The 22846-nt window shown below is 45.3% G+C and overlaps 1 protein-coding gene across 2 annotated transcripts; it reads left to right on the top strand.

Annotated features, from left to right (window-relative positions):
* Positions 1–6671: 6671 nt before the first annotated feature.
* Positions 6672–19648, top strand: AKAP14 (A-kinase anchoring protein 14). 2 transcript variants are annotated; one of them, XM_043895680.1, is made up of 6 exons: positions 6672–6766; positions 9716–9879; positions 9964–10055; positions 15367–15546; positions 18009–18061; positions 18811–19648. In XM_043895680.1, exons 1-6 carry the CDS (start codon positions 6750–6752, stop codon positions 18938–18940), a joined length of 636 nt encoding a protein of 211 aa, XP_043751615.1. In that variant the 5' UTR covers positions 6672–6749; the 3' UTR covers positions 18941–19648. The 2 variants fall into 2 exon arrangements, with proteins under 2 accessions (XP_043751615.1, XP_043751616.1); XM_043895681.1 differs by lacking the exon at positions 6672–6766 and adding an exon at positions 7577–7590.
* Positions 19649–22846: the final 3198 nt, after the last annotated feature.

Raw genomic sequence — 22846 nt, forward strand, 5'->3', positions numbered from 1 at the left:
TACTGGAGTGGGCTGCCATTGCCTCGAAGGGAGCAGCCCGTGTTTCTCTTGATTTTGTGAAAGTGCAGTTAGCCAGAAGGGTTTTCTTACAGCAGCTCTGACAGATGTGATCTGGCTACTGACCTCAGATTCACTACTCACCTGCTTTTAAGGCCAGTTGAAAGGACGTTTGGTTGACGATGCCATTCATTTGGTTTTATTACCTTTTTGATTGAGGTACAGTTGATGTACAATATGATATGTTTCATGTATACAACAAAGTGATTCACAATTTTTAAAGGTTATACTCAATTTATAGTTATAAAATATGGGCTATATTCCTTGTCCTGTACAAGGCATCCTTGTAGCTGATTTTATACATATGGTTTTATTCTTTATCTTTAATTTTTAAAATAGATACCATACATAGCTCAAAAATCCAACAATAGAAGTTATTCAGTGAAAAGACTTTGTTCCAGTTCCCTGCCCATCACCTACCCCACTGTCACACTACCCTGAAGGGTTTCTGTGCACGTAAAAAAATAAACACATGTTCTTCTGTCTTCTGTGATGGTAACACTTGACACATATTTTACCTCTGTCACTTGTTTGGAAGAATGGTTCTTTGAAATTATATTTACCAGGCTGCCATCATTATTTCTAGGGTCAAATGAAATCGTCACTAGGAAAAGACTTTGAAAAAGGTTAGAGGAAGCCATACGCTTTCAGAAGGGAGGGGAAGACGATGGCCCTACCCTTTGTTTGGGAAACCCTTAAGTGAAATATTTGTGGGGGAAAAAAAGACAGTGGGGAAAAAAAAGACAGTGGACAAAAGTTTGGAGACGGGCTCACCATCTCCCGGGGAGTCTGGGGAGATGCTACTGCCATCTAGTGGCCAGAGGCCGGCAATGCTCCTCAACAGCCTGAGCGCAGGGGCTGGCCCTCCCAGGGCGGTTTTAGAAGTCCATGATGACATCAACACTGCTGAGACTGAGAAACCCTGAAAACAGCCAGGTCTCCATCAAGCAACATGGCTTCTTCCTCCTGTTCCTCGTCCTTTTTTTCATTCAAGTTCGGATCCCAGATTCTCCCTCGTGTGTGCATGCTAAGTTGCTCCAGTTGTGTCCCACTCTGCAACGCCAGGGGCTGTAACCCACCAGGCTCCTCTGTTCATGGGATTCTCCAGGCAAGAATACTGGAGTGGGTTGCCATACCGTCCTCCAGGGGATCTTCCCCACCCAGGGATTGAACCTGCGTCTCTTTACGTCTCTTGCATTGGCAGGTGGGTTCTTTACCACTAGCATCACTTGAGAAGCCCGGGTTCTCCCTCCGCTCATCTGTAAACCTGAACTGTATCCCATCCTCGGAGACTTTTGTTTTCCCACAGGTGTATCCCAGCTCACCACGAGTGACGCATCTCAGGTGGAGAAGGGCAAAGAACAAACCGTTTCTTTTCCGAAAGACTGTGGAGACTGGGAACACGGAGGGTACCAGCACATCAGGAGGCTCTGCCCCCTGTCAGCTGTGTGACCTCAGGCAAGTCACTTCACTACTCTGAGCCTCAGATCTCCTATCTTTTAAGGGAGGATGGTCGGCGCTCTGCACCCATCCCTGGGTATCTCTGGCTATCAGGACATCGTGTCTGTGGAGTAGTTTGTAACTGGATGGCCTTGTGCCTGTGGAAGCTGTCTAGTCTGCCCCCAGCTCCCCGAAAGTCACCCAAATGTGGTGTCGGGAGGACCCTTAGACCCAGTGTGTAACCAGGAGTAGGCAGTGGCAGCAGTCTTGGCTTCTCTCTTGGAACCAGTGATTACAGTCTGGGGGTTCACAGAACACTGCAGCAAAGATGGTACTAACCTTGATAAGGACACGAATTGCTCTGAAGTTGTGTTCTGAAAGAGAGAAAGATGCAATTTTCCTGCCATTGTGTGAACCCAGGTCCTGGTTTACCCCTCAAGGTAGATGCTGCCTGCTCTGTTTCAGGGGAAGGTGGTGACTGGATGGGACTGAAGCTGGTCGTCCTCAGCAGGAAACTTCGGGGTGAGGGGGAGACTTAAACATCACTTGGTTTTCAAGATTTCACATCATTCTGATGCTTTTGTGACCTGAGAACTCAAAATTATTCTACTACACTTTTGTACTTTCACACTTTTGTGACACACAAGACATATGGAACGATTATAGAGGTTTTTCTTTCCCAAGTGTGTTGATGCAGATTTTGTGTGTCTAAAGACATTGACTTCCCTGGTGGCTAAGCTGGTAAAGCATTCGCTTGCAAGGTGGGAGACCTGGGTTCGATCCCTGGGTTGGGAAGATCCCCTGGAGAAGGGAATGGCTACCCACTCCAGTATTCTGGCCTGGAGAATTCCATGGACTGTGTAGTCCATGGGGTCGCAAAGAATTGATCATGATTGAGTGACTTTCACTTTGAAAGACACTAGCATTCAACTTCTTGATTTGAGTCTCTGTGTGCTGGTATAATGCTGCCTTCCTCCCCCCGCCACATCCAGATACTCCTGACCAAATAGCTCACCTCTGAGGTTGGCATACTCAGGAATGCTTTTTTTGGGATATGCTCTTCTTATGCTTCCCAGATGGAGCTGGAGTAGAGTCTGAGCTGGGGAGGAGAATGTTCTTAGGACCTTCACAGTTTGGTGCACGGTTGAGAAAAGAAAAGATGAGGACATTTCTGGAAAAAATCAATCCAAGGCTATGTTTGCATAATCTTTCATCGTTAAAGGTTTCTTTGGTATATTTGTGTGTCCTCTGTGTCTGATGCTTCTGGCCACCCCCAAAGTCTCTTTGGCAATAAAGAGCCAAATCACCAGTTTGGGGATTTCCACAAATCTTGACTGAGGACTAAAGATCTAATTGTTCTTTTCAGGGCATCACTGAGAAAATGGCCTAGCAGATCTGACTTGTGTTAACCCATGTAAATACTGCTTTATTTGTTTGCAGACATTTTGTTTCATCTGTTGTTTTGTTTCGTAGCAGGTGTCTTCCTCAATTCCAGAAAACTTGGAGAAATCAATTATATGGGTTAGAGGGTGGTCGGGAAATAAAATTTACAAACAAGTATGCAATTTCTTTTTTTAACTTTTTAATTTTTGGCTTAAATGGGTCTTCGTTGTGGCAAGCAGGGGCTACTGTCTAGTTGAAGTGCACAAGCTTTCATTGCAGTGGCTTCTCTTGTTGTAGAGCATAGGCTCTGGGGCACACGGGCTTCAGTAGTTGCAGCATGAAGGCTCAGTAGTGGTGGCTTGCAGGCTTAGTTGCTCCGTAGCCTGTGGAATCTTCCTGGACCAGGAATCAAACCCATGTCCCCTGCATTAGCAGGGGGATTCTTATCCATTGCGCCACCAGGTAAGTTCAACAACTATGCAATTTCAGTTATGACACCAAAGAACTGTAATGCCGAAGGCAGTAGGAGAAAAGGGAAGACAATGGAAACACGGAGTGTCACTTGCCCCCAAGAAAACAAGAATCTTCCCTGTGTGTTTAAGATTTTCTTTGGCATACCTGCCTGTACCCCTATGTGCCACCTACCACAGGGCTGGGGAATGTCTGTTTCACTTAGCAGACAGATTGTTTTCCTTTTAGGCTTAATACTCTTTGTTTCTAGAGGCCAGAAAACAGTGCAGGCCCCCAGAAGCCCACTCCCATCTCTTAAGTTTAAGAGCCTAGTCTTTGGGTCAAGCTGGGTCAGGTCTCTAGGGCAACTCTGGAGTTCTCATCCAGTGTCTGTTAAGGGCTGCCCAATGTGGGAATGACCATCTAGGCATCCCCATCAAAAGGCCAGCCATCTGGGAACAGTTCTGCCATAGGACTTGTGTTCTGAGCAGGAAGCTGTTCAATGAGGCACTCCCCCAATGGCAGACCTGCATGCTCAAGGACCGCTGGAATATTGCAAGAGGTCTTTGTGACATCACAGCTCTCAGGGGTCTGCCCACCTGGGGCTGACAGACACAGTACGCAGGGTGTGTGGCCTTTATGGATGAAGAACAGCCCTCCATTTAGGAAAGGCCCTGGGCTCCTGTCACCTCCTCTCCCTTCTGGGGACAGTCTAGTCAGGCCTTTTACGGTGGAAGTGAAGTCATCAGCCACACTTGCTGAGAAGCTGCCCAAACCCATGGTGCCTTGCTACATTTGACTCTGCTTCTCTTGTCAGGTGAGCGCAGTTTATCCTCCCAACTAGACTGTAGGTGCACTGAGGGTGGGAAACTTGTTTCAGCTTTACTTCACCTCAGGGCCTTGCAGTCCTCAGAAGACCCGTGCTAGCTGACTGGGATCACTTGCCAGGGGATCGTCAGCATATAGCATGAGCTTCATCTCTGAGAACAGCCTTGTGGGGCATCGGCCGGGGTTGGGGGAGTAAGAAGATAAACAAGGGAAGGGGGTGATAGGCTGAAGGTACCAGGAGAGGTGAGGGCAGGAGCTTAGAGGGAACGAAGGGCTATGTTGAGGCTGTCTGATCGCGGGTTGGAAAAGAATTTCCAGACACAGGACATTTCAGAAGGGAGTGAGTTTTTACTGAGAACAAAGAGCAGAGATAATGTGGGTACTGTGAATGCAGTGGGACGACCTCCTGACAGAGGAGAGAAAGCTGACAGTTTTCGTGAGTTAATAGCCAATTTTTATAGCCTCAAGACAAAATTCTTGCTGGAAGGCTGGCAATAGGTGATGGTTGGGGCGCTATGGGGTGTTTAGTGGAGTGGGCACCTTGGCCTAACTGGGAGTCAGGAACTTGTTAGTGAGGATCAAGGGGGCTTTTGGCAACCATTACGAAGGGGCTCAGTCAGCTTGGGAGGTGTCCTTGGTTCTGGGCTTCAATTCTGTGGCCTTGTTGCAAGGCCTCGCACCTGTGGCCTGGGACAAGCCTCAACAGGTTACAGGTGGGAAGGAAGAAAAACCAAGGCCCAGGGTGTGGCTGTCCTTTCTCCTGTACTGATGTCTACTGCCCCTGCGGGACCCCCTGCCCGCTTCCGCCCCCCTCCCCAACTTATTCCTCCCCTAACTGTCCTCAAGTCAGGAAGAAGCTGACAGCGACCAAACAACACCCCCTACTGAGCACCGCATCCTGGGTACCAATGCACTCCACTTTCCACACGCGGGGCAAGCGAGGCCCCGCCCCTTCTCCCTCCCCTGGCTGGAGCAAGGGACGAAGCCAGAGACGGCGCGTTTCTGACCCCGTGTGACCCCGTGTCCAAGGCCCCTCTCCCCGGGCCCGGCCCCCCCTCCAGGGCAAGAGCTTGGGGACGGGGGTGTGTGAGAGGGGCGCTGCCAGAGGCTTATCTCCTGCCCCTTCTCCTCCTGCCCCACCTGCTTCTCTCCCGTCTGCGCCCCCACTTCCAACCCCCACCCCCACCCCGGCCCTCTCAACACTTCTGCCGTGCCGCCTGGGGAGGAGGCATCCGAGGAGGGCATGGTTTGGAAGTCCCTGTCCTCATTGCTGATGAGGGCTCAAAAGGTCTCTCAATCTCTTAGGCCCAGAGGCCAGAATTTGTCGCTTCAGTGAGGGGCTTGGCTGGGGGTAAACGGTGACGTTCTGGCCACCCACTTGAAGCTTCTGCTTCAAAGAGGAGCCTTTCTAATCAGCTGGGAAATCTTTCCGGGCTCCCCCTTAAGAACATTTTACCTTCTAAGAGCGTCTCATTGGCGGATTGCATGTCTCCTCTGGGCAGTTAAGAATCCCACTGCCCACCCTTCCATGCTCACCCTGGGCCTCGCACCAGTGGTCCCAGGGCTTCTTAGGTCTTGCCGCCTCTGCCGCATACAGGCGGCTGGAGCTCTGTCCTTTTGGAGTGCAGCTGCGACCCCGCCCAGTGTTTCCAGTTCTCCCTTTCTCCCAGGGAACCCAGGAGGAGGGCAGGGCTGTGGATCAGGGCCTGCTGAGGCACTAGAAGGTTCATGGCAGTTGGTCTGATGGGCTGTATGGGAGTCAGATCAACAAACAGAAGCCAGGCAGGTCCTCATCATCCAGCGTTTTCATAGCTCAGGAGCCTCTGTGCTCCCCAATGGCAGTGTCCACACGAGCCCTCCTCCTGCCTTGGCTCTGATGTACCAAGCACTGTTCTCAGCCTTTTCTGTAAAACTGTGATTTGATCCTCATTAAGAGGATTCTGCAGGCACTGTCATCCCCATTTTATAGACAAACTAAGAAATGTTAAGTAAATTGTTCCTGGGTATGTGCTGATAACCATTACAATATAAGCTCATCCTAGATTCATAAAAGACATCTTTGAAAATAATCGGGCACACAAGGGAGATCCTAACCTCAGAAGGTGGGAATAAATAAGTGAAAGCTCAGTCAATGAAGGTAGACAGCTCTGGGTTTGAGTTTTAGCCAACTTATGTAATACACTCTGTGCCCCTGCTCAACTGTAATGAAAACACCAACACCTACTTCTTGGGGCTATTGTGATGTAGCACTTCCCAGTGACTGGCACACAATAAGGACTCCCAGTATATAACAGCTGCGAGGCTCACTACTCCTGCGCAGCCCTGCAAGTCCACCTGCTGCGGGGAAGCTAGCGTGGACAGGACAGCCTAGTCCTGATCCACAGCTCAGACTGCTGCTGTGACCCTACTAGCCGCCCTCTCACTAACAGAAGAAGTCAATCATTTGAGCTTTGGTTCCTATTGGCTGAAATTGGTGTTGCCCTGGTAGCAGGTGTAAACATTCCAGCCGGGAAGCCAGGGGAAAAGCTGCCCAGCAACTCTTTCTGTGGCTTCCCAGACCGCTGCTGTTTCATACGAGGATCCAGGATAAAATGATCCGGTCACAGAGGTATTGAGGGTTATGAAGGATGGGAGGGCTCTGCAAAAGGGGCCTGAACTTGTCTTCCCCATTTGTTACTCACACCTCAAACTTGACCCCGGCCCTTCATAGCCATTCTGCCTTCTGGCCTCACATTAGGAAGGGGAGGAGGAGAAAGAGCTAGGTGAGGCCGGTGGGAGGGAGGCTTTGGGTCTGTGGTCCACAGGCATGTGAGGATAAGATGAGAACTGCCTCCTGAGGCCTGTTCCCCACTGGAGCACAGGGCTCCTGGGGTCCTTCTATAGACAAGGCCCCAACTAATTTGCTGGGTTTGAAGGGCACAGATTTGGCTTCCAGTCAATTCATCAAGAGGCAATTTACTGAAAGTCAAGTCACCGAATGACCAAGTAACCAAATGGGCCGTTTTCTGAAGGATCATGTTGCTGGATGGGGTTTATGACAAACTGCTTTGGCCAAACTGGCATGGGCCTCGGGGTGGGAGAGCCAGTTCTTGAGGGCTAAGGGCCTCCAGACACCCTTACCCGGACCCTTGAGTCCCTCCTCACTCTGGGATGGGCTGCCTGGGAAGATTCCATTTTCCCCCAAAGGATGACCCTGTCCACCCCTCCACTGCAGCCAGGGGAGCTGGATTGCCTAGTACAGCACCCACCACAGCCTGGGACCAGTGATGATGTCCAGAAAGGGAACAAAGGATGACCTTCTTGAAAGAGGCTCACAGCGATGAGGTCATCACTCATTGTGAAGCGTCGAGGGCAGGGAGGAGGGCAGGGTGGAGGAGAGGCGGACTGTGGAGCTGGATGGCCTGATGTGAGGTTGGCTTCCTGGTTCATGTGGTAACTATAGAGTCCCTCTTTTTATGACTCAGGGCCCCAGTGGGGAAAGTGCTGGCACACAGAAAGTCGGAGAGAAGGGTTAAGTAAAGGGAATATTTACAAAGGTATGGGCAGAGGGTAGGGAAAGGAGGGTGAGGACGGCTCCTTGGGGCTGGTAACAGTGGGGCCATGACGTTGAGGGGAGAGGATGGTTACTCTCACCAGACTGAGAAGTGAGCGAGCTGCCCTGGGACTGGTGGCCACCTCCTCAGGCAGCCAGTCAGGGGTGACCCGGGAGGCGGAGAGCCCCGGGGGAATACCTGCCTGGAGCTCACTCTCCTTTCAGCCTGATCTCCCCACTGTGTGGCACCTCCTGGAAGCCAGAGGGCACGGGACAGCCCACTGTTACAGTCCCAGCAGGTCAGTGTTCCTGGCTGGAGAGCAGGGGAGGTGGGGAAAGTGGGCCTGGAAGGCACAAGATAGATGTCCAGCCATGATCTCACAGCCGTGCTGAGAGCCAAATGGAATGAGGCACATTAAACCCCCCAAATTGGGAGTTGCTATTTATAGAGAAATAAATAGCTCCCTTAGGAGCGAGAGAGCCACTTTCAGGCAGCACTGGCCAAGCAGAGATTGCCTGCAGGGGGTTTATAGCTACGCTAGAAGTGAGTGCACCTCAGTGAGGAGACTTCAGCACAGCAGGGAAAGAAAGACTCCAAGACTCAAGGGGAAAAATGGAAAATGTGCAAAGACTTCTAGCTCTGTGACTGTAAAGTCCTGATAACTAATTTCCACAATCTGGACAAGTGTTAAACACACTTGGAAAAATTTAATTATCTCTTACAAACATCTTGGACTTCCCTGGTGGCTCAGACGGTGAAGAATTTGTCTACAATGCATGAGACGTGGCTTCGATCCCTGGGTCAGGAAGATCCCATGGAGAAGGGAATGGCAACCCACTCCAGTATTCTTGCCTGGAGAATTCCATGGACAGAGGAGCCTGGTGGGCTACAGTCCATGGGGTCTCAAAGAGTCAGACACGACTGAGTGACTAACACACACAAACATCTTACTAAAATAGGAGCAGACAAATATTTTCTTAACAAATTTCAAGCTCTGAGCCAGCATCATACTTACTGGTGCCACACCAAAAAGCACACCCCTTGAAGCCTGAAGCAAAAGAAGCCACTGTCTCGTTTCCTTTCCATTTTTCTGGAAGCGTTACCCAAAGCTAACACTTATATATTGCAGGGAAAGAGATGGCAAAAGAAAAGATAGTTTCTGACAGATAATTGCATATCTGGAAAATCCAAGAGGAACAAAACTGAAAAGCAAACCCCTCCTCTACTGTACTGCCTCTAATCTTTTTAATTCACTTTATCTTCAAAGAGCCACATGCCCTCAGTAGCCTAAAGCAGGGTTTGAAGTTGTTGTTGTTTTATAATTTTATTTATTTTTGGCTGTGCTGGGTCTTCCTTGCTGCACAGGCTTTCTCTAGTTGCTACAAGTGGGGGCTCTTCTTTGTTGTACTGCACGGGCTTCTCACTGTGGTAGCTTCTCTTGTTGCAGAGCACAGGCTCTAGGGCCTTCGGTAGTTGCAGCACATGGGCTCAGTAGTTGTGGCTCCTGGGCTCTAGGTCACAGGCTCGATAGTTGTGGCACAGGAGCTTAGTTGCTCTGCAGCATGTTGGATCGTCCCAGATCTGGGATCGAACCTGCATCTCCTGCATTGGCAGGCGGATTCTTTACCACTGAGCCACCAGGGAAACCTGGGGGTTGAAGTTCTAATAAAGACTCAACTAGAAATCAATACTGTTAGAACTACAAGGAAGTTAGGAATCATTTGGCTACACCTTCCTTGACTTAAGTCTTCATGGTTATGAGAATCAGAAAATCCTTGGTTTTCAGGAATAGTGGATCTCAGCATCCAGGCACAGAAGGTAAACAGCGAGACCCCTCCTACCCTAACACCTAATACCCTCCCTAGAGGCAACAATTGTTTCCTGTGTCTTGTGATTCTTCAATAGATAGTCTGTACTTAAGATGAGTTTATATAGGCATGTGCACATGCGCACACACACACTCACGCGCGCACACACACACACACACACACACACAAAGTAACTTCTTGAGTTTCTTTTTCCAGTGAAAAGAAGATGAATGTGACCAAAAAAGTCAAGTTTGAGAAGGAAGCAAATGAGGATAAAGGTTCCACAAGCCAGGCAATGGCCAAAGACCCTCAAGACATAACAGAAATAGCTCTAACTTTAGCCAAGGATGCCATCACTGCTGCTATCAAGTCTATAGAAGGTAGTAAACCTGTCTGGGTGCCTATGGTCTCATTAGGTAGTGCTCCACTAGGAGGTAACTAATACATTCATACTCTGTTTGCAGAAGCTGAAAACCCCGTCAGAAATATCGACTGGATCACCCACGGTGAATTCACAGAAGAAAAGGGCCGTAAGCAAGTTGAAGAGTTTGTTTTGGTAAGTCCTTTGGCCACTCCAGCTTTGCACACAAGGGCGAAGAATGACAAAAAGACTCCTCTTTGATGAAAAGTTGGAAGTCCTGCTAGAAAGCCTAAGTGATGATACCACAGGCGACTTGAATAAATAAAAACTGTCTCATCTGGATTTCAAAATCAAGATGGGATAGTCTTTGAAGGTGAACAGCACAATCGTATTTCCCAGTGTTTGTATTGTCTTCACTTGTTAGGGAAGTATTGTACACTTCCCTAAGAAAATCAGATATTCTCAGCTAAGCAATTTCCCCATGCCACTGCCCTAAATGGGGGCCTAATGGCCTAAGAAGGAATTGTTGTTTAGTTGTTAAGTTGTGTCTGATTTGTGCGACCCTGTGGACTGTAGCCCACCAGGTTCCTCTGCCCATGGGATCTCCCAGGCAAGATTATGGGAATGGGTTGCCATTCCCTTCTCCAGGGGATCTTCCCAACCCAGGGATCGAACCTGCATCTCCTGCATTGGCAGGTGGATTCTTTATCACTGAGCCACTGGGGAGTGGCTTCCTTTCTAAGGAGGGAGATGCCTCTCTAAAAACAGGGGTTCTGTAGTCCCAGCTCTAGAGTTCTCACGTTAACAGAGGGGATGTAGAGAGATCACAGGTGTTTTGACTTAGCTCTGGAATGTGTTCACTGTACAGTCAGATGCACATGCTCCTAACTCCTTTTCTTTTTCCTCCTGGTCCTGGCTCTGACCTATTTGTGGGGCTTATCCTGGCAGCTCTGGGAAGAAGGCCCTGGGTTGCTTTGCATACTGGCGGGGTGGAGGAAGAAGACTGGTCTGAAACCCCCACTCACTCTATTTCCTTGGAAGAGAAACCAGGTGAAACTGGTGGAGGCAAACTCCCGGAGCCTGGAAGAAGTGTCCAGCTGTCTCTGTTCCTCTGGTCAGTCCATCCAAGCCTTCTGGCCTAAGGGCACTTTCCCAGGCCCAGGAAGGCCCCAGTCAAGTGGGAAAGAGGAAAGGTCAGGGGTTTGGGACTCCACACCCTCCATTTGTGATCCAGCGGCACGACTGCTGCTGCCACTGCACGGGGTACCAGGAACACAATGAAGACAAACGGTGCAAAGTTCTGGTTCCCCTTGGGCCTTCCCACTCGGAGAACATCTTCCATTTGGGTTTGGGCCAAAGGTTCTGCCTGCTGCACCCAGGGTTTATGAATCAGACTGAATGGGACAGAGAACAAGCAGGAAAACGTGCCTCTGGAGATCCTACTGGTCCTGAGTAAAAGGCTAAAAGTCAGTCCTGCCTGGGCTACAGGGCCCCATGTGATCTGAGTCTCCATCCCCGCCTCCTCCCAACTGACTGCTCAGACTCCATCACCTACCACCTTCTCCCTGGTCCCCTTTCTCACTCAAGTTGTACTTGCAGTTGAACTGCCAGGCATGCTCCCACCTCAGGGTCTCTACACTTGCTGTTCCCTCTCCCCTGAGATCTACTCTCATGGGTCACGTTTTCCCTCTCTTCAGGTCTTTGTTAAGATGCCTTATGCTCACTGAGGCCTTTCCCGGCCACCTGATTTAAAATTGCACCCATTTCTCCTCTGACTTATTTCTTTTCCATCAGAACTCAGCTCTATCTAGGATATTAGATTTTATTTACCCTATTGCCTTTATCCGCCATCAGAACACATGGTCCATGAGGGCAGAGATTTTTGTTCACTGTCATGTCCCCAGGCCTTAGAAAGGTCAGGTACATGGTAGTGAAAGTGAAAGCCGCTCAGTCGTGTCCGACTCTTTGTGACCCCATGGACTGTATAGTCCATGGAATTCTCCAGGCCGGAATACTGGAGCGGGTAGCCGTTCCCTTCTTCAGGAGATCTTTCCAACCCAGGGATCGAACCCAGGTCTCCCACATTGCAAGCAGATGCTCTACCAGCTGAGTCACCAGAGGAGCTGCTCTATAAATATGTGCTGAATATATGAACAGATTTATTCTCTGTGCCATTATTTCTTCACAGATGAAAAGCTAAGTCAAAGTATTTGTCTTACTCATTGGTAGGACTGTTGTGAGGACAGAGACAAATTAGAAAGTAGAAGGTGATGGAAAAGCTAGCAGCTCTATGTAACTCCTGACATAAAACCACCATTTCCAGTTCTACTAATGCAGCAAGCCCTAGAAGTAAAGTCTACCATCTAAGTGCCAGGCACTTCTAATGGAAAGCTTTCTCAAGCTTACTGCAGATTTCTTAGAGTTCACCACACACCAGGGGATGGCAAATTAGGAGTTATTACCATTTGCTGAGTGAGCACTGCAATGTGCCAAGCACCACTAAGCATTTCACATGCATTATCTCATTTAATCCTCACAAAAAACCTGGGTATGGGTACCTCAGTGTACCCATTTTACAGATGATGAAACTTGAGGGTCACAGAGGTTGGGCAATTTGTCCAAAGTCTTTCTGATTAATCAGCAAAATAAAGTTTTGACTGTAGGTCTATCTGATATACTTTTCTCACTGTAATAGGAAGAGTCCTTTTTGATGCCAAAAATAATACAGTTTACTATCAATGAAAAGTGCAAATTCAAAAGATTTTAAGGTATTACAATGTGAATAAGAATGATTCAATCTGGTATCTGAAGGCTTGTGTGTTTGTGGGGAGGGAAAAATGGGTACACTTATACACTGCCAGTGGGCAGCACTAGTTTATTTTCTTCAGCAATGCAATGTAGTAACAAGGATACACAAAGCAGTTCTTTTTAAAAAATTTTTTTAAATTTATTTTTATCTTTTGGCTACACTGCACGGCATGTGGGATCTTAGTTCTCTGACCAGGGATTGAACCCATGCCCCCAGCATTGGCAGCATGGAGTCTTAACCACTTGACCACCGAGAAGTCCCAAGAATACACAAAGAAGTTCTTTATACAAGAAAACCTGGAAAATCCCTCATGCCTATCACACACTTACAATATTTTCATAATAAAATTAAGATATCATTATTAAAAAAAAACTCAGCAAAAAGCCACAAAGTAGAACATGAAAACCCCCTTCTATCCCTACAATATCCAGTTCTACTCCCTCAGATGTCACTTACCAGGGATAAGTTTTGTGCATATACTTCCAGGTGCCTGTTGATTTTGAGTGTCCAATAGTATGTTATTGTCTAAGCCATCCATGGCAGAATAGCACAATGAGATACTCTTTTCCTGGAAGTGAGTATATAAAGCAATGTTATGTAAAAATGACAAAACATGGGATAACACACACTCACAGCATAGAGACAAAAATGGGAAGAGACTGGCTTGATGGAGACAGCTGAATTTACTGTGTCTAAGCCCGCTTTAGAATATCCTAGAGCTGAGACATCTGATGGGGTGGAGAGAGCACTGAGCTGGCTGCCTGGGAGCCCGGGTCCTAGTTCCAGCTGTTTGGTTTGTCCTTTCCTATTTCTAGGTCCCGGGATCCTCATGTGCAAAGCAAGGGGCTCTGTTAGATGATCTTTAGGGACCATTCCAATGCTACAGAGCCTGTGACTGTGACAGATTATTTTTTAAAATATTTTGGCTGTGCGGAGAGGCATGTGGGATCTTAGTCCCTGACCAGGGATTGAACCCACACCCCCTGCATTAGAAGTACAGTCTTAACCACTGGACCATCAGAGAAGTCTCTGTGACAGATTAAACATTAGGCCTAAAAAAGTGTATCAAGTATAACATAGAAAGGTTGAAAATAAAAGGCATGGTCCAAGGGTCCTCATAGGATTGACTGTTGACTCCTTCATTCAAAGGAATAATGATCTGTGTAAGAACACAGAGACCTGATCTCAAGAAATTTAGAGTCTGATGTTCCTCTCTGGCCAACTCTAACGGCCAACTGGGTTTAAGTTTGAAATAAAATCAGCTGAGGCAGAAGACCAGCCTACAGTTTTTGTTTCTTTTTATTATTATTTTGTCTGCACTGGGTCTTTGTTGCAGCATGCGGGTTCTTCATGTGGCATGCAGTCGCACAGGCTTTAGGTTCCTCGCAGCATGTGGCATCTTAGTTCCCCAATCAAGGATCAAACCCATGTCCCTTGCATTGGGAGATGGATTCTTAACCACTGGACCACCAAGGAGGTCCCAATATTTATTTTTTTTAAAGGAAGGCCTGAAGTCTTTTTACCATCTCCTCCCAAACTCTCTTCTGATATCACTGGGATTGTTAGAGAATCCTACTCCCGTCCTTCTGTGGATCTTCATCTTAATTTAGGATCTTTTTCAATTTGGAAGCTTTCTGTGCCCCAACAGCCAGAGTAAGGGGGGTTTGTTGAACTTGATGAATATCTCCGGCTTTCAAGGCCTGGTGCTGAGACTCAAGGGTGCAACATGACTTGTGTGGACCTGAGGTGTTATTAAGGTGTGTACTTTGGAGGGGGAAGCTTCTCCAAGCCATCTGGATGATCCTGACCTACTCCTTTTCTGATCTTATTTTACTTACCACCTAGGGCTGCAATGAAGTGAGTCTGATTTTCCCAAACAGGTGATGAAATCAGCCTCATCACTTTCATTTTTTTAAAAAGTCTTTATTAAATTTGTTACAATATTGTTTCTGTCTTATGTTTTGGGCCACAAGGCATGTAGGATCTTAGCTCCCCGACCAAGGATCGAAACTGCATCCCCCTGCATTGGAAGGTGAAGTCTTAACCCACTGGACCACCAGGGAAGTCCCAGCCTCATTACTTCCTAGTCACACATTTAGGTCTCCTGGAGTGAGCAGAACACATATTCTAAGCACTTTCTAATTACTTGCCAATTAACCAAACTTGCCTTCCAAGTAAGGGTCCGGAAGGAGGTCACTGTGGACATGCATACAGTGTGTATCTACACACACCTGAGTGTGCGCCCCTGCACTCCAAAATCCAATCTCAAGCAATGTCTGCACTGTTAGGTTATTTCCCATTTTAGCTCCACCTTTTCTCTCCTCTACCCTTGGAGATAAGTGAGAGTTGACTATAGTTTGAACTTCAGTCTAAAAGGTTAGAAATGGATTCCAGAAGTGGGGCTATAATCCCTACTGTTGTGTGCTGCCTTCATCACAGGGGTCCCCAACCTGTGGGCTACAGACCGGTAGGTACCTCCAGTCAGATCAGTGGCGGCATTAGATTAGGAATAAAAGTGCCCAATAATTGTAATGCACTTGAATCAGCCTCAAACCATCCCCCCAACCCTGGCCGTGGAAAAACTGTCTTTCACAAAACTGGTCCCTAGTGCCAAAAAGATTGGGGTGCACTGAGAGGACTTGAACAGAAGTCTGCTTTTCTTCCTCTGTGTGCTTTTTCTTCTCTCCTGTGAAATAGAATTGGGAGTATCAAGGCCGCTGGGAGCACTACACAGAGTTTTTAAGGAAGGAAGATGTGTTTCACAGCTTCTACTACATCTACTGTGTACGTTGGAGCATCCCAACTGCTCGGAGACCCATAGCCCAAATCACTGCCAGTGTGTACTTCACCATCAAGGTCAACAAAAACAAACCTCCGGTAAGCGCTTCCTTGGCTGCCCTGTTCCCTTCAGTGAGACTTCAATGAGAAGAGACTTCGCATGTCAAGGCCATTGATGGCCCCTTCCTTGTGAAACTGAACAGTCATATTTCTGTCTTCAATCTGGTGGAGCCCATCTGTAGCACTTGCCATCACTGATCACGCCCTCCTCTGTGAAATGTTCCATTTGGCTTCTAGAACAACAACATTCTCTTCTGGTTTTCCTCTTGCCTCATTGACCAATTTTTACTCTACTGGTTCTCTGGTCTCTTCTCTCACTGACCTCTTCATGTTTGCATGTCCCGAAACTCAGCCTTTGGATATCTTCTCTATCCTCATTTCTTGCACAATCTTATCCAGTCTCCTGGCTTTAAATGCTACCTCTAGCTTATTTTAAAAAAAAGCATTTATTTTTCTACATTGGGTCTTTGTTGCTATGTGTGAGCTTTCTCTAGCTGCGGTGAGCAGGGGCTACTCTTCATTGTGGTGTGCAGGCTTCTCATTGCGGAGCACAGGCCTAGGGTGCATGGGCTTAGTTGCTCTGCATGTGTAATCTTCCCAGACCAGGGATCAAACCTATGTCCCCTGCATTGGCAGGAGGATTCTCAACCACTAGACCACCAGGGAAGCTCCACCTCCAGCTTATGATTCCCAAATTTCTGTCTCCAGCCCAGACTTCTGTCACTTAGATATTTAAACATCTCCCTTACTGTATCCAAAGCTGAACTTCTGATTTTCCTTTCAAAGTCTGACCTACCTATGCCTTCCTCATCTCAGCTGATGGCCAAAATCCTTGTCATCCTCCTTGACTCTTCTTTTTCAGTCACATCCATTAGAAAATCCTGTTGGCCCTACCTTCAAAATAGGTGCTCAATCCAAGCCTCTCTTCCCACTGCACCTCTACCACCTTGGGCCAAGACATCATCATCCCTCACCAAAGTTATTTCAATAGCCTTCTAGCCAGTCTTTCTGCTTCCACCTTTACCTGCATCCTGTCTCTTTTCAGCCAGCCATAGGAAGTCTTGGAAAAATGAAGTTATGTCACACCTCCAATGTTCCAACATGCTTCTCCAACTTCAAAATGCATGTGAATTACTCAGGGATCTTGTTAAAAGGAAAATTCAAATTCAGCAGGTCTGAGCTTCTGCATTACTAAGAAGCTCCCAGGAGCTGCTGATGCTGCAGATCCACAGACGACACCCTGAGTAGTGAGGGCCTACAGGCCTTGTGTGATCTGGTCCCTTGTTATTTCTGCTTTCCCATTACCCCTGCCCCTTCACTTACTCTGCTCCAGCCACTCTGATTTTGCTACTCCTCAAATAAGCCAGGTAGAGTCCCACCTCAGGGTTTCTGTACTTGCTGTTCCCTCTGACTGGAACCCTCCTTCCCTCCCTAATACTTTACCATCTTCTGATCGTCTATGTAATTTCTTACCTTGTTATACTCTGCACCCCCACCAGAATGTAAGCTCCATGAAGGCAGGGATTTTGGTGCTGCTGTAAAGACCTGGCAAATAGTTGGCACTGAGTATTTGAAGGAATGACTGCTTGTCACCACTAGGTTGACTGTGAATATGAAATATGTTGACAGATGCTGTGAAAGGAGTCCAAATGACACCCATGAATCCAGGGTTAGGATCCTTAGAACCAGGTTGGTACTAACCATGATGCCTGGAATACAGGAGACATAAAAGTGTTACTTCCCCTTTGCCTTCATCCTTTCCCAAGCTATTTGAGGCTCTCCTGACTCTAAGGCTTTATAGATAACCACACCATAGTGAGCCAACCATGTCCTATATTTATCCTATCCTAGTACAAACTCCCCTATTTGGAGAGTTTGGAACCTGGAGTGATCTAAAGAGGTAGACTATAAGGAGTTCTCATTTCTCCTGGTCATACAGTCCACCATCAGCTATCTTGCTAACTGGCAAGCTCTAACATTGGAAAGGGAGGCTGCTGGAGGTAAACGAGACCACACAGAGAGAGGACTTGGGAGCCAGGCTCTTGCTCAGAATTCCAAGTATAATTTTGGAGGGGACACTGGATGGGGGTCACTGAGACAGAATTATAACTGTAAAAGACATTTTTTAAATGTTTTTGTACCGTGTTCATCTACATGGCTTCATTCTTAGGCTGTCCCTACAAGGTAAGTTGGTGCTGTTGGCTGAGTAAACTGGACCATGTAAAGAAGGCACATGACTTCCTCATGCTCCTAGTAATGAGAGCACAGCCTCCCCTGACTTGTTTTCAATTTTATGGAGACTCTTAAGGTATTTATTCCCTAAAAGATCTTTTGGGGGAACACAGGTTTGAAGTGACAAAGAACTACCACCCACAGATCTCCAATTCACAGGGAAGATGAATTCTAGAAATTAAAGACTGTATTTATGGATACATGTAGCAATGGAAAGAATCATGAGTTGGTATGACTGGTCTTGGCTGACAGTTGTCTTTTTCTCTTAGGATACACCCATTGATGTCTCTTATGTCTTTGAGGGCCATTCATTAATTCACAGGTAAAGAAAATTTAGAGATTTTAAAAGGGTAGTAGGACAAGGTCATCACACTCCAAGAAGCCAGTGGGCCTGTTTTGTTGCTGCTGTTTAGTTGCTACATCATGTCTCACTCTTCTGCAACCCCATGGAGTGTAGCCCTCCAGACTCCTCTGTCCTTGGGATTTCCCAGGCAAGAATACTGGGAAATCTTTCTCCAGGGATCTTCCCAACCCAGGGATTGAACCTGAGTCTCCTGCATTTCAGGCAGATTCTTTACCACTGAGCCACCTTGGGAAGCCCTCAATGACAGATAATTTATGTAATGGTCACTTTTCTTCTTTGGACCACCTACTCCATTAAGATGGGCTGAAAGTAAGATTCTGCTTTTGTTCTAGAAAATGGATTTTATCTGTAATGTCTTGCTTTTCAGTGACTAGCAACTTGAGGTTAGTTGCTGGAGTAGGGTGGGGCCAAAGTAGGTCCTGTCTGTTGTTTCAATGGGGAACTTCACAATCACATGGAACTCACTCATAAATAATATTCAATAACTCCTTTTATTTGTACATCAGCTCTCTTACAGAATCTTTACATATAAACTCACCCTTTTATTGACTGGGCCTAATGAATGGAGACAATCTTTGTCCCCACCCCCAAAAGGCATTTTGCTCACTAGGAATATAACAGAGTAAACAGGGAATCAATGGATCCCTGGCTCAGTGTTTTGTTTCCCTTTAAAAGCTTTTGTTGTGTTTGTTTCTCTTCCTCTGCAGACCAGGAATGATTCGCTTTCGAGAAAAATGGCTAAGGGACATTATTGAGGCCAAATATGTTTTAATAAATCCAAATATCTTCCAATTCAACAGTATTGGAATCTTCCAGAATATTTTAGGAGATTTCTAATCAGAGAATATTAAAAATATGATACTGTACATCAAACCACAGAATATTTATTGACTAATAAATTTGTGGCACACAATCTAGCTGCATTGTTTTTCTTTGCATTCATTTTCCAGTTGGCAACTTCCATTACATTAGTAGAGTAACCACTAAGTTGTCTTCTATTTTCTAAAAGGTTTTGCCCATCACTATCTGTCTCTCTCAGTCTTACAGATACAAAAGCTGAGTTTAGGGAGTAGATTAAATTCACCTGTCAGACCAAACTGAGCTTGGTCCTTGGCTCTTCGTTCCCCCATCTGAGCCTGAGTCTCCGGCCTGAACATACCTCTTTCATGGGCACAACTGGGGAACAGAAAAATGGCAACAGTTCTACAGCTCATAATATAACCAGTCTGAAGGGTTTCCCTGCTCACAGTTCCCTTTATTTAATGCAAGTTAAGCCTCAATGTTAAACAATACATTCTGAAACTCTGCAACTGGGCATGCTGCCCACTGCAACTGTGATGGCACTAGGGTGGCTTGAGGATTGGCTTGATGAAACAGGGAAGGTTCAATCACCACCCTTACTATTTCTGGCCTTCTTCCATCCTCACACCAGATCATTTGTTCCTACCATCCCTGTGAAGCTGTCTTGCCTGGCTGCAAGATCTTAAAACACAAAAGACAAAATTACGAGTGATTACTTATAGGTATATCAGAATACATATTTATGTAGACAAGCACTTGAAAGGAACACAGAATACTAAAGACAATTGATGGGGTAAAACTGTGGGTAATTTTTCTTTCTTCTTCTTCAACTGTTACATTTGTGAAATAAATTGAAAAGGAGGGAAAATCTTATCAGAGCAACAGGTGAGGAGGTGGGAGAACTAGGTAAGTCTCCTTGGAGAACAAAAAAGTATATTTCAATTACAACAGCCCTCCCATTTAATTTATGGCTCAGGTGACTAAAACACAGCTTGAAGCAGTAACTCTAATGGGATGAAAATAAAATACTCTTAGCCCTTTTATTCTTCCCTCCTCTTTCCCAAAGAATATGCTACCAAAGCTGCTATTTGGCAGATCTTTACTGAAAAAATCTTAATGAAAGATATGATAAATTTCTGAAATAAATTAATATATTTTCTTTCATTTACTCAATAAGCATTTATTGAGTATCTACTCTGTAGAGGAGACAGGAGAATCCAATGGAAATCCATAATATTCACATATCACAAAATTGTTACATTTAGGGGGAAGGGTGGGGGTAAGGGTTAGGGAGTTTGGAATTGACACATATACACTGCTATATTTAATAATGGATAACCAACAAGGACTACCATATAGCACAGGGAACTCTGCTCAATGTTATGTGGCAGGCTGGATGGGAGGGGAATTTGGGGAAGAATGTTTATGTACGGCTGAGCCCCTTTGCGGTCCACCTGAAACTATCATGATATTGTTAATCAGCTATAGCCCAATACAAAATAAAAAGTTTTTAACAACTGTTGCATTTAAACTACCTTGCCTACTGAATGAAAATCAGAGAACAATCCCATTCAGTCTCTAGGAACTAGTAACAAAAACTAATGTTCTTAGAGAAAAAAATTAAAAAAAAATGTGGCCCCCTTTTGCAGTTTGTGGCATCTCAGTTCTCTGACAAGGGATTGCACTTGGGCCCTCGGCAGTGAAAGCATAGAGTCCTCACCACTGGACTATTGGGGAATTCCTGAGAATAAAATTTTTAGATGGGAAATAAAAATTTACATTTTATCACACAGGGAAATGGACAGATTATGACCCACAAATTTGGGACCTAGTTTCAACTTTCGGAAATAATAGATATATTAGGCTAGGCAACAAAGATGGTAAATCACAATCACTTCAAATTCAGTCATCATAAATGTTGCCACGTGCCAACTGGCTGTTTAGTTCATTAACTGGGTTAAAGGTAGACATTTTCCTAGAATATATGTTAAGTAGTAAATTTTTAATCTATACTTTAATAAAGTATATCAAGTATACTTTCACTGTTTTGTTTTACAACTTAAAAAAAATACTTTCAACTAATATAATACTGGAGTGGGTTGCCATTCCCTTCTTCAGAGGATCGTCCTGACCCAGGGATCGAACCCAGGTCTTTTGCATTGCAGGCAGACTCTTTACCATCTGAGTCATCTGGGAAGTTAGCTTATAAGGAGAGAGGGCATTTTATAACAGCAGAGCCTGAAATTCCCTATCATTCAGATAATTTAAACTTATCTTAGGCACATAATAATGCAGTTCAAAACAACCTTAACAAAAACAGCCAAAACTTCTACTATCCCCTCCCTGCTTCCCTCCTATGTCTTAACAACTAAACTTGAACAAAAGGAGGCAAGAAAAAAAAAAAGATCATGATCTCACAGTCCCAGAATTTTTCGTTTTTCCCAAAGTCAAAAGTCAATAGTAGCCATAAAAAAGTGATAAAGTGAGAAGTTAACCTGAATGACAGATGTAAAAAATAAACTGAAAAGTTTAAGAATGTTTAAAATGAAATCTGCTCATAGAAGAAATCAAAAAAGAAATCAAAATATGCATATAAACAAATGAAAATGAAAACACAACAACCCAAAACCTATGGGACACTGTAAAAGCAGTGCTAACGGGAAGGTTCATAGCATTACAGGCTTACCTCAAGAAACAAGAAAAAAGTCAAATAAATAACCTAACTCTACACCTAAAGCAACTAGAGAAGGAAGAAATGAAGAACCCCAGGGTTAGTAGAAGGAAAGAAATCTTAAAAAATTAGGGCAGAAATAAATGCAAAAGAAACAAAAGAGACCATAGCAAAAATCAACAAAGCTAAAAGCTGGTTTTTTGAAAAGGTAAATAAAATTGACAAACCGTTAGCCAGACTCATTAAGAAACAAAGGGAGAAGAACCAAATCAACAAAATTAGAAATGAAAATGGAGAGATCACAACAGACAACTCTGAAATACTAAGGATCATAAGAGACTACTACCAGCAGCTCTATGCCAATAAAATGGACAACTTGGAAGAAATGGACAAATTCTTAGAAAAGTGTAACTTTCCAAAACTGAACCAGACCCATCACAAGCAAGGAAATCGAAACTGTAATCAGAAATCTTCCAGCAAACAAAAGCCCAGGACCAGATGGCTTCACAGCTGAATTCTACCAAAAATTTAGAGAAGAGCTAACACCTATCTTACTCAAACTCTTCCAGAATATTGCAGAAGAAGGCAAACTTCCAAACTCATTCTATGAGGCCACCATCATCCTAATACCAAAACCTGACAAAGATGCCACAAAAAAAGAAAACTACAGGCCAATATCACTGATGAACATAGATGCAAAAATCCTTAACAAAATTCTAGTAAACAGAATCCAACAACATCTTAAAAAGATCATACATCATGACCAAGTGGGCTTTAACCCAGGAACGCAAGGATTCTTCAATATCCGCAAATCAATCAATGTAATACACTACATTAACAAATTGAAAGATAAAAACCATATGATTATCTCAACAGATGCAGAGAAAGCCTTTGAAAAAATTCAACATCCATTTATGATAAAAACTCTCCAGAAAGCAGGCATAGAAGGAACATACCTCAACATAATAAAAGCTCTATATGACAAACCCACAGCAAACATTATCCTCAATGGTGAAAAATTGAAAGCATTTCCCCTAAAGTCAGAAACAAGACAAGGGTGCCCACTCTCACCACTACTAGTCAACATAGTTTTGCAAGTTTTGGCCACAGCAATCAGAGCAGAAAAAGAAATAAAAGGAATCCAGATAGGAAAAGAAGAAGTAAAACTCTCACTGTTTGCAGATGACATGATCCTCTACATAGAAAACCTCAACATGCTCAACATCACTCATTATCAGGGAAATGCAAATAAAAACCACAATGAGGTACTT

The sequence above is a fragment of the Cervus elaphus genome, chromosome X (assembly GCF_910594005.1).
Source record: "Cervus elaphus chromosome X, mCerEla1.1, whole genome shotgun sequence".
NCBI lineage: Eukaryota > Metazoa > Chordata > Mammalia > Artiodactyla > Cervidae > Cervus > Cervus elaphus.

Excerpts from the sequence above, each read along its gene's own strand:
- AKAP14 (XM_043895680.1), top strand. Across the intron at positions 10,056-15,366 it reads AAGTTGAAGAGTTTGTTTTG|AATTGGGAGTATCAAGGCCG; the intron begins GTAAGTCCTTTG and ends CCTGTGAAATAG. Across the intron at positions 15,547-18,008 it reads TCAACAAAAACAAACCTCCG|GATACACCCATTGATGTCTC; the intron begins GTAAGCGCTTCC and ends TTTTTCTCTTAG.